A 16,586-nucleotide genomic window follows, 5' to 3' on the forward strand; every position below is an offset into this window, starting at 1 on the left:
AGTGGTTCAAATATGATCACTATCTCCTATTCATCACTCATGTCATAGCCATTATTATCTGTGCTCATATGTAAAAATTTTGCTATTTTTGAAATACAACTTTGAATTTTTTTTCCTTTTATTTTACAATATAATTTAGTTCTACACATCAGCCATGGATTCCCTTGTTCTCCAAACTCCCGCCCCCCTCCCCTTCCCCCCAGGCCACCCCCCATTCCCACTTCCACCAGGGCAAAGCCTCCCCCGAGGATTGAGATCAACCTGGTAGACTCAGTCCAGGCAGGTCCAGTTCCCTCCTCCCAGGCTGAGCCACAACTTGGAACTTTTTAAGATTTGTTTATTTTTACTTTATGAGTGTTAGGCTTGAATGCACAAATGTGAACCATGTGCAGTGCCCACAGAGACCAGCAGAGGGCATCAGATCCCCAGGGACTGAAGTTACACACAGTTATGAGCCACCATGTGGATGTTCACCCCAGTCCTCTGGAAGAGCAGGTGAACTACTGAGCTGTATTTTCATGCCCTGAAATGCTACTGTTGTCCTTAGGTTATGATCTAATCTTGAGATCATGATTGAACCTAAAATATTAACATTCACCTCTTAAAATCATCAACTATCAAATGTGTTCATATTTCTCCAATTATCACAGATTTTCCTTTTCAGCTGGCTTGCAACTAAAACACCACAAATACCTCTGTCCTCTCTCCATTTTCTTTTCAAGTATAGCCAGTTTTGAGGTTATTTTTGTTCTTTGTTTTTTAAAGTTTTCTGGATTGGGAGAATGCAAATTTATCTTGCTATTTAAATGGTTTTGGGAGATTGGAAAGGGTTGTCTCAATGGGTAAAGTACATACCAAATAAGCATGAGTACCTAAGTTCAGATCCCAGCATCTATGTGGAAATCTAGGTTGGTAGCACATCTGTAATCCCAGTGGTGGGGAGGCAGAGACTGGAGGATGGCTGAGACTTGCCAGTCTAGCCTGATTGATGAGCTCTACGTTCCTTGATAGAGTGTTTCAAAGCATACAATGGAGAGAGATAGAAGACAACCTCCACACTATGTACATCTTCTACACATACATACACACACACACACACACACACACACAGGCTCTTCAGCGCCTTTATTCCCTGCTAGACATTAGGACATAAATCTAGGCACTTAGAGATTGTTTTTAATAATGTAACTTCCATATAGAGAAATAGAATGTCTAGTTCACCTTCATTGTATACAAACAAATTCCTAAAAATTAACACAGTCTCCTATGACCTTCATTTAGGAATTAATTAAAATACTTCCAGCAAGGGCAATTAACCCTTGATACCTATTCATTATCCTGAGGTACAAATCCTATTTTTCTTAAATCAGGATAGTTATTCAATTATTTACATTATTTATAAGTTTTCAAAACAATAAGTTGGTCTACAGCCCATGCTGTAGGGGATTAGTAAATATTATTGTGGCATGACCTGTGTATGTTGGGGGTGGGGTTTGAAGTGTGGGTGTGCACATGCCATGGTGAACATGTGGATGAAAGGCACAAGCTCAGATGTTGGTCTAATCTTGCACCTTGTTCAGACAGACACGTTTTTCCTTTTCTTTATTACTGAAAAATGTTTTTTATACAATGTAATTTGATCATCTTCCCATTCCCCCAAATCCTCCACGATCCTTTCTACCTCTCTAACCCACCCATATTTGTTCTTTTTCTCTCTTTAAAGGACAACAAAACCAAGAAACAGACCACCTACACACAGGTACACAAAATATCTCCACAAAAACAAAAACCAAAATACAGAAACAAGAAACTAATAAGATTTTTAAAAATCCCAAACTAAGCAAAATGAAACAAATCTCCAAAAAACACCATTTAATTGGTTTTGTGTTAGCCTCCTACTCCTGGGCATGGAGCTGCCCTGAGGAGCGGTTAATATACCCAGTGAGAATCCAGTGGAGACTAACTTTCCTCTTCTGGTGGGTATCAACTGCACATAGCCTCTTCATTATGTGTGGGAACCCACACTCCCTTTCCATTCTCAGTGCTGGGACCCCCTCTGTGCAGGCCTAATATGTGTTGCCACAGTCTCTGTGAGTTAATCTATGCATCGGGTCTGTTGTGTATGAAGACACTGTTTCCCTGTAATCATCCATCACATTTGGCTCTACCAATCTTTCCACTCCCTCTTCCACACCCTGAACCTTGGAGCGGGTTGGTAAAAGACATCCCATTTGAGAATGCTCCAAAGTCTCTCACTCTCTGCAATTGTTGTTTGTCTATGTTAGTTCCTATCTACTGCAAGAAGCAACTTCTCTAATGATAGCTATATTCGTTTGGCAGAATAATGTGTTTGGTTTTCCCCTTAGCCCATGCCCTACCTCGTCTCAGGTTCTTGACCACTTCAACAGTGTCAAACATGGGATCATTCTGACTCATGGAGACTTAAATTCAATCACAAAGTGATTGGTTACTACCATAATATTTGTGCCAGTACTGCACCAGTGTATCTTACAGGGAGGTCAATGTTGTGTAGGCTTAGTAACTGGATTAAGGATTACCTTTCTTCTCTGATCCATGCAAAGTACTTTGTAACTCCATAAATGCTAGTCGGTATGGACAGATGAAGCTTCCAGTTAGGCACTATCTTTACTTTTGCATGTTTGTTGGGAGAGATAATCTTAAGTGTGAGACATGCATTTTTCACTATTGCTTACACCATGCTGGCTCACACGAATGCTTCCAGCTATTCTCCTGTCTTCACCTCCTATTTTCAGGCAGGGGATATTGGGATCATAAGCACTTCAATTACTGCTTTCTTCTTCCACATTGGTTCTTGGCATCCACACTAAAGTTCTCTGGTCTGCAAGTCAAGTGTGATAACTACTGAGCTATCTCTCCAGACATGCTCCCTGCTTGTTTTTGAGAAGTGCAATTTTTTTTACGTTCATCTTATATATTTAAAAGCCAAAACTGACCAGCGTGTGTGTGTGTGTGTGTGTGTGTGTGTGTGTGTGTGTGTGTGTGTGTGTGTGAAGGCTTGTTGCCTTTTTTGTAGGAAGTATTATATAAAATAACAATATGACCATGAATGGGAGTTATTTCTACTGAGTCATTCATTGTTTCTTGGTATTATTAGTGAAGTGATACTGTTGAATATACTTTTAAAATATTTGAGTATATGGAGAGACAGAATTGGCAGGGGTGATACACAGAAATAGACAGAGAAACTAGGGGGCTATAAATTCATCGGTATATAGAAACAGGTAGAGAAATGGGGGTGTGGTTAAATAGGTACATAAATTAAATGGGGCAAAGAGTCATACAGTTACACAGACACAGGAATAGAAATGGGGGATGATACACACACAGGTACATAGATACAGATAAATTGGAGAAGTGATACATAACATAAATAAATGCAGACAGAGAAATAGAGGGGTGAAATATACATAGGCACATAGATATAGGCAGAAAAATAAGTGAGGCAATAAACATACTTACAAAGATACAAGCAGAGAATTTTGGGGCTAATATATAGTTACATAAATGTGGAGAGCTAAAATAGTTAACTGTATATGAAGTTTACTATATTTATAAAATTTTGCTTCATAATTATTTAGAATACCTAATTCTAACAAAATTTTCAAAATCAAGAATATTCTCTATATAGCCTCTGTAATTCCTAAACACAATTTTCCCTCTCTATAGTTAACTTAAAATTTTCATTATCAACTTTTCATACTATATGTACATAATAGCATCATCCTATTCAGCTTTAATAATCTTGACTGCCACACCAACTCCAGTGTCGTCCGTGTGACATGAACAATTATGTCAATAATAGCGGACGGGAGATACGTGTCCCACAGGACTAAGCTCCCTGGAGGTCCCTGGCAGAGTGCCTGTGTTATGCCTCCTTCTTGAAGGAGACGTGCTTCACAGATCATGAGCTCTCTGGGCTATGGGTTCTGTATAACTGCTTTTCTGATAATGTTCCAATTAATCTATAAAACACAGCCAAAATTAATGAATATTTGGGTTGTGAACTATGGAGGAAAGGGAAAGCTGGACATGGACCTTATTTAGATATAGCAAAATGAGCTATTCCTTAAAGACCCCAAGCTGCTAGATAATAGAAAGTATAACAGTTCAGGCACTTCTAGGGAATGGACACTCACCCACTAGGAATCCTTTAGGAATCCCAACTAAAGTGATTTATGGCAGAAAACGTTATCTCATAGGAGGCAGATGGTGGGCCCCTCTGTTGAGGAAGTTTAGCATGGGAAACTTAAGGACTACAGCAGAATCCCTTTCCCTTACAGGCGTAAAAGTGTAAGAGTCCATATTCCAGCAGGTAAAAAGGTTTTATATTAAAAGAGATATGTGATAAAAGAACTAAAGAAAGACTTAGGGAGGATCTGCAGCATCCAAATTGGCTAAGTGGGTCATGAGAACCAGAAAAGTAAAAATGAATAATAAACTAGCGAGCGGCTGAGATAAAGATGAAGGACACAGCTGCAAGAAGCCTACACAAGTCTAGGGACCATACTAAGTTTAAAAAACACAGACCACTCTTTGGGTCATAAAGTTCTTGTGGGTGGAGGGATATGTCTAGCGCCAATTAATAATTGTGTGCTTGCTGTTTTTTTAAAGATGATGTAATTGAATTATCGCCAAGCTCTTGTTGTTCCTTGTATGACTTGATAGTTTTATTTTCTGTATATAAACTACTGATTTGCAGAAGTAAAATTGCAGCAGATTTAAACCACTTCTGAGTGTGTTGTCTGTCATTCGCCGAATCCTTGCCTTCCTGACTACCCAAGCTCTGGTCCCCCTACGGTCGTGGTACCCCCGATGGGCCAGTCCATGGCACTTGACAGCACCATGGATTCTTCTAATATATCCTGTAGATCATGCTGAAGTTAAGATATTCATCAACACCAGGCAGTGGTAGTGCACACCTTTAATCCCAGCACTCGGGAGGCAGAGCCATATGGATCTCTGTGAGTTCAAGGCCAGCCTGGTATACAGAATGAGATCCAGGACGGGCACCAAAAATACACAGAGAAACCCTGTCTTAAAAAAAAATAAAAAGAAAGAAATCAATTTAGTGGCTAACAAGTATTTGATAGTATATTAATTCCCTAAGTTTTTTTATGTAATAAAGCAAGTTCAGCCCCAAATACAGAAAACACCACATTCTCTTAAAACAAATGAAGAGTGGTGCCAGAAGTAGGGCAACTGTGACTTCCACTCCTCTCGAAGAAATGTAGAAACATAAATCTGTCAGAACTAACACCATGACTAGAAACCTCCAATGGGATGTGCCCCTGATGGGTTACACAATATTATGTGGTCAGCCCTAAAGTCTTACACGCAGAAGCAACAGTAAAGAGATTCGGGGGCTATAGGTTCCTGAAGTACACTGTGTTTGCTTTCTTTTTGTTTGCATGTCAAAACATGAGACCCAAATGCAATGTGGAGAGGAAATAACCAGTGTGTCTGTCCCCTGAAACGGAGGTGAAATAACTTCAAAATCTCAACCCTAGTTGGAAGTTCAGAGTTCTGCAAATGTCTCAGATGTGAAACAAACATCACACATAAAATAGTACCTTCTTGAGTTATATTTTGAACTACTTGTTGAAAACTTCCCTGTACAGCATGTGTTTAACAACAACAACAAAAATCACTGAAGTGATAAAATTCTACTAGTATTTTTAAAAAAGATCTATTGGTGCCATTTCATCAAAAAGGGGGGGGAGGCGCTGCTGTGATATTCTTGGTCATTCAATAAGGAAAACATGAGGCCATCGCCGACTTAATCCATGGATGACTTTAAGACAATACAGGAGTGTTTGCCTTCTTATACACCCCAAGATTATGAGGGAAGGCAATGCCCACAGTGAGCGGGGCCAGGTTGTATCAACTAAGAAAATGTCCCAGTCAGTGACTTGTTTACAGGATAATCTGATGGGGGGACATTTCCTCAATTGACGTCCCTCTTCTCAGCTGACTGTAGCTTGTGTCAAGTGGACAAAAAGTTAACCAACACAACAGGGGTCTACAACAGTAAATTCAGTTGTAAATGATAATAGTATTATATTGTTAAAAGAGATTTATTTCTGCAGAATGTTTTTACATCACAGTCATTGGAACAGTAAGAACAATCCATATAAAGATAAAATATTAAATAAATGTCAATTAATAATTCTATTTTCTCAAAATTCACTTAGATGTCTACCAGACAGAGTGAGTTGTACGAGTAAATTTAGTCATAGGGTTACTGTGTGAACCACAGACTACCTTTTTTGTATCACCCCCTCACAAAATGTCAATTCTGTCAACAAACCAACACACACAAAACAGGGGTACTTTGATGATGTATATTTTGGACTATTTGTGGAAAATTTCACTGTACAATGTTACAGTATTATATTATGTGAGTTCAACCAAAGAGCACGGAAGTGGTAAAATGTTACTAGTATTTAAAAGATCTAGGTGGAGTTCTTCAATCAAAAAGTAAAGCAAAATAAAATAAACTGCTATCACTTTCACAGACTCCAAGTGTAGTGATGAAAACAGGAGGCCATCATTGACTTGATAAACGGATGACTTTATTAAGAGAAGACAAGATAGGTAATTACCTCAAACCACTCACAGAAACAAAGCACACAGATTTACTCATACAATACTTTGGTTTAAAAATTATTTATAACACCAATGCTAAACCTGATGTTCAGGTGTAAAATACAAACCACAAAAACACAAGCTTGCATAGATGAACTGATGTAGATGTACAGTGGTACTGAAGGAAGGCTTGGGCACTGGACAGTGCCTTAGGGATGTTAACCAATGATGTCAGCCTCCCAGACACATGAAGTAGCCAGCACCATATTTCTCATCTTCCTCAACAAGGTTATGGACCGGAGCAACTCGGGCTGTACGAAGATGGTTTGGAATAGACTGTTTTCCACAGCCTAATTCAGATGGGCGCATACATGCCCACCAGTACCTCCACCAGTCACCTTAAGGCATTCACACAGTGTCCCTCACAGTTTTACTCAATCTCTAGATAGGCATGTGGTTTGAGGTGGTCTCTTTCTTCAGACAAGAGACAATATTCTATTGAAGTTCTGATCAGCTCCATGAAATACGTACTTCACAGCCATTATACCCCACTCCCTGGACTATAAACCGACCAGCACTTGGGATTTCATTTCATGTGTTTCATAAGCATATCTACTTCACCATACCTAAAAGGCTCTTAACAAATGAAGTGTGCTTCCTGCAGAGCTTAACTCAAGAGATTATCTCTCCAAATTATAAGACAAATGGCTGTATCATCTCAAATTTCCTGAGAAACTTGATTTACGTAACAAACTTGTACTTTCAATTCTAGCACCTTTCAAATGTTTTACAGGGATAGATTGTTCTTAGGAGATGCCCAGCATTACAAAGACTTGTCATTTTAGAATGTCAATTTTATATGCCATTTCCCCCTTCCACTTTCTAATATTTACATTATTTCATGAAATTAATATCTGGTTGCTCATTAAAAGCTACATGAAAAATACAGCTTTCATTGAGAAAGGACATCTGCTTTTCGGATTACGCAGAGCTAAAGCTATAGCCTGTGGGAATTTAGAGAAAATTTACTCAGAAGTACAAAACTTCTAATACCCAATGCTCTTAGCAAATTTTTAGCTAGAATCAATTTCAGCAATTACAGTCTGAATTCAATGTAGCAGAATATACCCAAAGTATATAATTCATCACCATATAGCCTCTCAATGCCTACTCTTTACTGTTTGCAATTCTTGCTGATTTGTTACTCAAACCTTTTTTCATATTTGAACCCTACAATACAGTTACATAATTAATTCTGCCCTGATCTAGAATGCTGAAATCAGCATACCATGAAAAGCAACTTAAAGAGAAAACCACTTTCTATTTGCTGCAAACACACAAAGGCATATTAAACCACTGATGAAGATGTTCAGTAGCAGTGCTCAGATTTCTAAGGGAAGAGAATGGCTTTCAGTGGCAAACACTTGTGTGATTACTTACATGACTGTGCTTGTCTGTGGCATCAAACACGGCCTCTAAAAGCTGCTCTTCTAGCTTCTCTGTCTTAATCTCTTTTATAAGTAATCAACTCCCACACTCTTCACATCACCATGTCAAATAAGTATCTCCAGTTTGTTTGGTTTTCTCCTATTTTTGTTAATGGTAAATAAACATTCCAATGCACAAAGATAATTGCTAAAATTCTGAAAAATAATCCTAATGTTGCCACTGAACCATATAACCCTTAGAATATCTTTTGCACAGTCACCATAAAATGGAACAGGAAGCTCTCAACTGTTCAGAAAGTTATCACTGCGTATGAATATTCCAGCCAGGGACTTCTCCCTTTGCAATGCTTCTGGCCATGCCTCTGCTACTCAGGGAACTGAGAAATGCATCTATTAATATTATAAGTCAACCCAAGTACAGTGCGAGAAGTTCAAAGCTCCAGATGGTGATGATGATGATGTTTGAGGCTCTTCTATGAATTGTATGCCAATGGAGCGCTCACAGGAGGAGTTTATATATACCAAACACAATGGCCTCAGTTGGACTAAAGTAATTTAAGGCAAAACTGATCTTCACAGACATTGCTGACATAAAGTGCAGGGCTCATCAGAAACATGACTCTATTATTAATGTTTTCCGAGCTTAGTCTTGCTTTCTTGGAAACCCTCCAAGTAAAGTGATCATTTCTGATGAATTACACAGCAGAAGCAACAAAAGCCTCTGAGTCTTCCCTTTAATTGTCTTACATGATAAAAACCAGCCAAACAAAAAACTTCCACAACATATTTGGATACAACTGCTCCATGCAGCATTAATAGGACACCAGATAGTAGGCCTCTCTCTGCCTACATTGCCCTACCACAGCATAGGAAGAAATAAGCATCCTGTCACCAGTCAGATACACAGCTATGGCTCTAAAGCACACAGGCATCAACAGATAGGGAGAGAGGTGGGGTGACACATCTTTGCTATGAACAGCATATAACACACACGTTATATACTTTAAAAATCTTTTTTTTTCCTGAAAGATCAGGTTTTGAGTTTTTTAGAGATTATTCTAAAAAGAACATGCCATGGCACACATAGGCAGTAAAATCAAGGTGAGTAATGTTTCCTTTTAGTATTAATGCTCCCCCCACAAACACTGTCCTCCCCAAATGGAAGAAGCCATTTATTTCAAGCTCTATTCTGTTTGTTCTCTGAGTTATTTCTGCATGGGCCTCATCCCTTCATTAGGCTGATGATCTCAGCCAATCAGAAGTTATCTTAAAAAGTATCAAGAATAGCCAGGTAGTGGTGACACATATCTTTAATCTCAGTACTGGGGAGACAGAGGCAGGTGGATCTCTGTGAGTTCAAGGTCAGTCTGGTCTACAGAGCGAGTTCCAGGACAGCCAGAACTGTTTTACAGAGAAACCCTGTCTCAAAAACCAAAAAAAGTATCAAGAATACTAGATCTTCATATTTCCCAAAGTGAGTTTTATACAAAGGTATTACTCATTAAAAATCAAGGCTCTAAAATGTTAACCACTTAGGTAGTAAACAGAATTAATGCACCATATTATAGTAGCTTGGCTTTTTTTTTTTTTTTCAATTTGGCACAAACAGATTTCGAGAAGCTATGACAGTGTTGAAGAGTCCAATGGAACACAGGTTACATTTTTAGAATATGGTTATCTAGGACATTGTGACCAATGCCTCTACGAAAAGGTTTCTTCTAGTGTCTATCTATGCACATCTCTCTTCATATTTTAGATCTTTCTCAAAGACATCTAAAGTCTATAGTTTGGTTGTTGATGTTTTGTATTTTAGTTCATTACTATACTGCCATTTGTCATAAAATCACTTGACCCACAGCATTTCAATGACAGAGTCACTTTAAAAATTCTCAATATTCTTTGAGAACAAAAGAAGCAGTTATCTATTCTCCCAACAAAGCAAATATGACTAACAGTAGCTGGAATACAGTACCCTGAATACTGGAATCAATTTTCTTTCAAGTCAGCATATTTAATCTGACTTTTAACTACCCTCTTTTCTAAGTAACAGTTAAAAAACTTTAAGAAAGGGAAGGAGAGAGTATCATGTCAAGTAGCCTTGTGATGCGGCTCCTTAACATACTGTGCTCATTCAGTAATACTGGTGTTATAAGGGCATGACCTACAGAGAAATTTAGAAACAAAAGACTTCTCAAGGCCAGAAGAACAAGTCTATATATTGACAGCAAAAGAGAATACAGCCTGTACCTAACAATTAAGCTGTGTGTACTGCAACAACAGGAGGAACACGATAAATGCTTTCATTTTTATATCAAAAGGACAAATTAAAAAGCAGAAACCACAGTGAAAAGTGGCAGTTCATTAAGAACTAGTAGGTGCTCCTATCATCTCAAAGATGCATTATTTTTGAGTGATAGCAAAAATTTGAGAACATTAAGAATAATTCAGAACATTTTTCTATCTTCTTAGTCATAGGTAAATAATTACTGATACTCTTAAAAATCTGTTTACTTTACAAAAAATAAACAAAATAGTTTAAAATTCTACTCCTTAAAAAAAAAAAAAACTTTTAAAAAGTAAGAAGTTTTCCAATACTGATGTTAAGCTGGCTATCCCAGGGCAGCACCACCTTTGGCCATCCACCACAACAGGTAAGCCTACAGCATTCTGGCTTGGAATTTTTAAACTGAAACATGTCCATTTTACAATAATAAATATGATGAATTGAAGAACATGAAAAGCAAAAAAAACAAAAAAAAACCCCAAAAAAACGCATTTTTAAAGTAAAAGTGACCATTTCATGAGATAGAAAAATAAACATTTATAAAACAAAAATATGGCAAAAGAGGTTGCCTGTTTTGTCTAATTATCAAATAAAAATGCAACTATACTTTTTAAGGTTCCATTACAAAATATCTTTAACAAACATGATGTAAAATCACCGGGCAGATAAAGAAAGATAGAGATTAGCAAAGGCAACAAGACTAAGCTTTGCTATGGGAACCATTGTGCCGACTCTGACTTAAGGCTGGGCTTTCCATCTGTCTGAAGGAAGACCTTCCTCTCTGTATTTCATGGCCACACTCAGGCCTCTAAGTTCCCTCTTCTCCACTCTCCCAAAATGTCTGCACCGCTCTGCCTGTGTCTTCTCAGATTAACACTTGCCCACAGCTTCACTCTTAGCTGCTTTGCACTGAAATTTCCATCATATGTAACTTTATGAAACCAAAGGCAGACAATCAGAGGTCAGAATCTGTTGGGAGCAGCCGCCCAGAATCCTCCCCAAGGTTAAAATCCTCTGGAAAGACAAGGCAAATGGAAGGCAGGCAGTCCCTAAATGATTTCTCTCTCAGCAACCTATTTTCTCCCTTCCTAAAAAACAGCTTACTGAAATGACAACAACAATAAAAAAATCCATACAATGACAAGAACAGCAAGTCCAGCTGGGAGGATGTCAATCAGATATAGACATAGCTTCGCTGGCATTTATATTAACTAAGTGGTATGGACAAATAAACACTTCTATCAATTAGCAGCCAGACAAAGACTGAAGTTTTAAAGGGGAGTTTAAAGGTCTTGTGGAAAGGAATACAACGGCCATCAACAAAACAGCAGAACTATATACCTGGATAATGACTCACTTCATCAATTCAACTCCATGTTGAATTAGTCTAATTATGACAGGTCATAAAACCTCACTGAGAGGTTGCCAACAAAACTGCTCCATCCTAGGAGCAAGGCGCTTGATGGACACAGTAAGTAAGACTGATGGCATCAACTCTTAGGAAAACTGTTCTATTTCCTTTGGCTCCACAATTAAATTAGAAAATCAAGGCTATGAAAGGCTATTTTTTTTCTTTAATTTTCAGCTGACTCTTCATGAACCTGAGTGAAAGTATCAGATAATTAAGGTTTTTACTAGTAAATATTAGCACGTGATGCTTTGCCTAAAGCCTTCAGAAAGACTTGCTACTGAGGAAATAGCAGCACAGTGCTCAAGAACGATACCAGAGCAACTTTCCTAACGGGTCACACAGCTATCTAGAGCCTCTCCTGCTCCAATCCACGCATTCAGAATAACAGACGACTTCCACTGCTCTGGGCATTTCTCCCTATATTTTACTGTGGTGATTCTACTTTTTCTGGAGGATAAAAACCAAAAACTATATCCTTCAAAGTATCGTACTAATAAACAACAAAGTGGCTATTCATATACTTTACTATACTTTCTTTGATCAAAATGTTATGATTTACTTGATAATTTATCTCTGTACACTTCTAATTGCTTAATAAACCCTAGTCCCTAGATGCCAATATCCTATACCTAGCAAGTGTCATTTCACACAGTTCTAATTACATCCCAGGAAATCCATTCAGAGAAGAGGTGGCCAATATTCAGAAGCTATATTTCCTTACACTGCCCACGTGACCAGAATAACCAAAATATTTGAAGTGAACTGAAATTTTTTATAGTTAGGAAAACACTTGAGAATAATTCCCAGGAATGGCACATAGAAGGAGAACAGCCAACGTGGAATGCATTTTGTATCATTCAGTTAATATCTGCTACAGTAAGTCCATTTTCAAGGCAGATCCCATGTTTGTTTTGTTTTACTGCTTATTATGGAAACCTGGGGAAAGGAGAAAAAGGAAAAACAATTAAAATGTAGGTAATGGGCACTTGAGTCAGGGAAGAATATAAAGCTGTCTTTCTAGTTTTAATTTTGTCATGGATTTTTCATTTCTTGATAGTGCCAAAGTGCAAAGTAAATACCTGAGAATGAAAGTACAAACTCCAATGTGAAGTTCCACATCTGAAAGCTTTCTAACTATACGATTTCATTGAAATGTATAAATATTGGATCTGGTTCATTTTGCTGTGTAATGTTTTTTCATTTGTAAGTTCTTTATAACAAATTTTAGTAAATTGAAGAAAGATAAAATTTTTGAAACATTGTCTCCCTACCCAAGATTTATCTTCATCTCTATATACTCTAAGTGGTTCCTCTTTGCTTTTTTCTTTTTAAAGTCTATGCTTATAAAATACTCATGTATAGAACCATACTGTTGTTTTAATACTTGGCAGCAAATATATATGGAGGAGAGAAAAACACACTCTGCCCCCAAATGACATACAGTCAGCTTGAAGAAAAAGCAAACCCACAAGCAACCAGCTACACCAGAGATTATGAAATTATCAGTAAATGAAAAAGAATGATACAAATATCACCTAAGAAATCTTCATATATGTTCCATCAAATATTCAGACCTAATGTTTGTAACCTGTTCTGCGATCATCTTTCACTTACTCCCCCACCTCCCAAGGTCTCACTACATTTGCCTGCCATTCCCAGTCTTTCTACCTTTGCTTCTGGAGTGCTGGGACTACAACAGAGCACTGCACACAGACTTCTTTCATAACTGACAATTCTGGACTCATTATTTTACCACCAATCTTTTGTAGACAAGGAAGTTAAAAAAGGAACTCTTTCTCTCATTGAATAACTGACAAATGTGAGTGTGTGTGTGTGTGTGTGTGTCTGTGTGTAGAAAAGCAAATGAAACCAATTATGCTTCCATTGTATAGTTATTAACCCATCATAGTTCTCCAATTCTTCCCTCATTTTCTTCACTGCACCTTTCACCTGTGAGAGGCTGTGTGGCATGTATGTGCACACACTGTAAACCTCATTCCTACTGTCAGCGATGTATATCATCAACATGCTTGAATCAAAACTGTTTTAGGTTTCAGAACTTTTCTTTGAAACATATGTATAGACTATCCTTAATTTCTCCCTTCTAATCAATATGACAACTACAGATTGGCAGTTGAGGCACCCCTAGTCTGAAAAGTCTACATCTGAAATGCTCCAAAATCTGAAACTGAAGAATGTGTCAGTATGAAAACCTTCAGCCTTCAGATTTCAGTTGTTTCAACTGTGCGGATAAAGCAGCCAACCAATCTAAGTGGGGGCTGCAGTTCCCTCCACTAAAGTGACGAAATAGCAGTGACTTCCAAGGGGAGGAAAGAGTGCAGTGCAGGAACCAGGCATGGAATTTAGAGTGAGTTACTGCTGGCTTTCCGGAGTTTCACTAACTGCTGAGAGGAAGAGAGGCTCATTTTCCCACTCCCAGAACTAGAAGACAGCATTTCAGTTCCTATTACACGAGCTCAGCTTGCTCATGTAGATTGTGATTCCTTTCTTACCTTTGTGTGAGGACTCTGACTTTGAGAAATGACGAGTGGCACTGTGCTGGTTTGTAAAATGGGTATGGTCCAGATCCTCAGGGCCCATCACTGTAGGAGGTGGTGGTCTGCAGGGAGTCAGAATGTAAAACCTCTAAGTGATGTTTTCTACAGTTCCATCTCTCACTGAGCAACATGGCAAAAGCTTTTTCGTAGAGTGGGAATGCCACCGTGCTTCAGAATTCTCAGCTTAGTTCCTGGGCAGCTGCATGTCCTTGAGCAAATTATTTCTGCCTTACTGTTCTTGTCGCCTGTAACTCACTAAGCATATTTTCCCAGTATCTATCATGTGTGTGGCAGTGTGCTACAGAAGCAAATGTAAGTAAGATACGGCCTGCCATTTACTTCATTTTGCCAGATTTTACCAAGGAAACAAAGTGACTAAATAAATACTTAATAAAGCTAAGAAAAGAAGAAAGCAAGGAGTCAGAAAGGGCAGAGCCAACCAAGAATGGAGAACATTCATGAACAATGGGGCTCTTTATCCACTAGGTGGCAAAGTCCATCTTAAAAACACAGGGTACTTTCTGTGCAGCCCACATACAAGGTTTTATGTCAAAGAGAAACAACGTCAAAAGAGGAAATTTTTAAATTATAAATATTTATTAATTTAATCATTTAATATAGAATTTTGCAAATACTTGGAACCGATAAAAATGAAAAGAAAGACCAGTTCAATTCCATTTAATTTTCCAAAGGCATAGTCAAAATTTTGCATTAAAACACTGAGCCAGATTAAAATATGTTAATACTATATCCATACTATTGGATCTTTTGTATAATAATAAGGTGTAATGAGTACATTGAGGTTTGAAAAGTTGTAGCCAGTTTGGTACAAAATTGACTGGGAATCTAAAATTAAAGCAATTATGTTTGAATTTCTCCACTTATCCCTAGCAGAAATCACTTGAAATGACACCTTGTATGCACAGGGAGAACTCCACATATCTCAGTGTGAATCTACAGCATAGATGTGCAGGGAAGCATGGCGGGTGAGGTGAGGGGCTGACCCAAGTGTACACACTTGTTAAGCACAGACAACACAGTTGTTAACAATCAGCACTGTCCAGAAACAGTGCTCTGACATGTTTATCAGCAGGAACAGCAGAGCCTGCACATATGACATGTGTGTCTGTATGTTCTCAAATGGAAGCAGTAAATCAAAGTCTGTGCTCTGTGCAGCCCAACACCCAACAGAACACAGTAGGAGAACCAAGGGCCAGCTAGAATGATCTCTTTATCCTTGTATTGCAAACATTCAAATGTCACCTGAAAATACATTTTTAATTGTATGTTTTTATGTTTGTTCCTGCTACATGTATAAAAACACAGTAAGCATGGCAATACTTTCCTTCCAAATCATGTGCCTACAAACACTGTCTCTGTCGTCTGTTTGTTTTCTCAATGTTAACTGACATCCTAACACCTTAGAAAGTGACATGAGACATGTTAGGAAGAACTGAGACACAAGAGCCGAAAGATGAGAGCCAAGACCAAGAAAAGTGTATCGTTTATCACTGGAGCAGAGAGGTCTCCTTAGTTTTTCCTAAATCTCACCAGGGACCCCAAACCTGAAGACAAAAGCACTGGACATTCATGCAGGGACAAGCAAGTCACTCTAAGATACCCTCAGTTCTGTTGCTATGTTACTCTGTTCAGCTTTTTTTTTAATATTATATATTTTAACTTTAACTGAAATAGAATTGCATCACTTTCCTCTTCCCTTTCATTCCTCCAGTCTGACACGCCCCTCTCCATTCTCAAGTTGGTAGTCACTTTTCCTTTGCTTATACTTGTTACATACATATATAACACATGTAGAATGTATACACAAATACACACATACATGCATGCATACACACACACACACACACACACACACGCACCTATATACAATACAACCTGCTGAGTCCATTTGTGTTGTTTCTGTGCTTATGGTTTCCAGCTGACTACCCTGCACTGGACAACCAGCAGGGGCTCATCCCCGGGCGAGGCTAACCCTCCTCCCAGCAGTCAATAGCTGCCTGCAGTTCTTTGTTTAGGGGTGGAACCCAGCAAAGAGTCCCCCTCCCTTCCACGTTAACATGTCCATTGATATTGCTATTGTTCAGATCTTGTTTTTGCAGCCATTTTTAGGAGAGACTGTTTCACAGCGCACTTCCTTGGGTGGTACAAGGAACACATCTAGACTTACTGTTTCCTACACAATCATTATGTTGCAATGGAGAGGATTGTTTCCAAGCTAGTAATATTTATTGTTAAAG

At 38.3% G+C, this 16,586-nt stretch overlaps 1 protein-coding gene across 2 annotated transcripts in view; it reads right to left on the minus strand.

The window, feature by feature from the left end:
* Positions 1-6,592: 6,592 nt before the first annotated feature.
* Positions 6,593-16,586, minus strand: part of Ccdc50 (coiled-coil domain containing 50) — a 70,453-nt gene continuing 60,459 nt past the window's right edge. For both annotated transcript variants that reach the window (XM_052740611.1, XM_052740612.1), the window contains 2 exons: positions 14,284-14,390; positions 6,593-12,706 (listed from right to left, as the gene is read on the minus strand). In XM_052740611.1, the coding sequence (XP_052596571.1) occupies positions 12,687-12,706; positions 14,284-14,390 (127 nt within the window). In that variant the 3' untranslated portion in view covers positions 6,593-12,686. The remainder of the gene's footprint in view (positions 12,707-14,283; positions 14,391-16,586) is intronic.

This window comes from Peromyscus californicus, unplaced genomic scaffold (genome assembly GCF_007827085.1).
Source record: "Peromyscus californicus insignis strain IS unplaced genomic scaffold, ASM782708v3 Scaffold_16__1_contigs__length_79575227, whole genome shotgun sequence".
NCBI classification, from domain to species: Eukaryota; Metazoa; Chordata; class Mammalia; order Rodentia; family Cricetidae; genus Peromyscus; species Peromyscus californicus.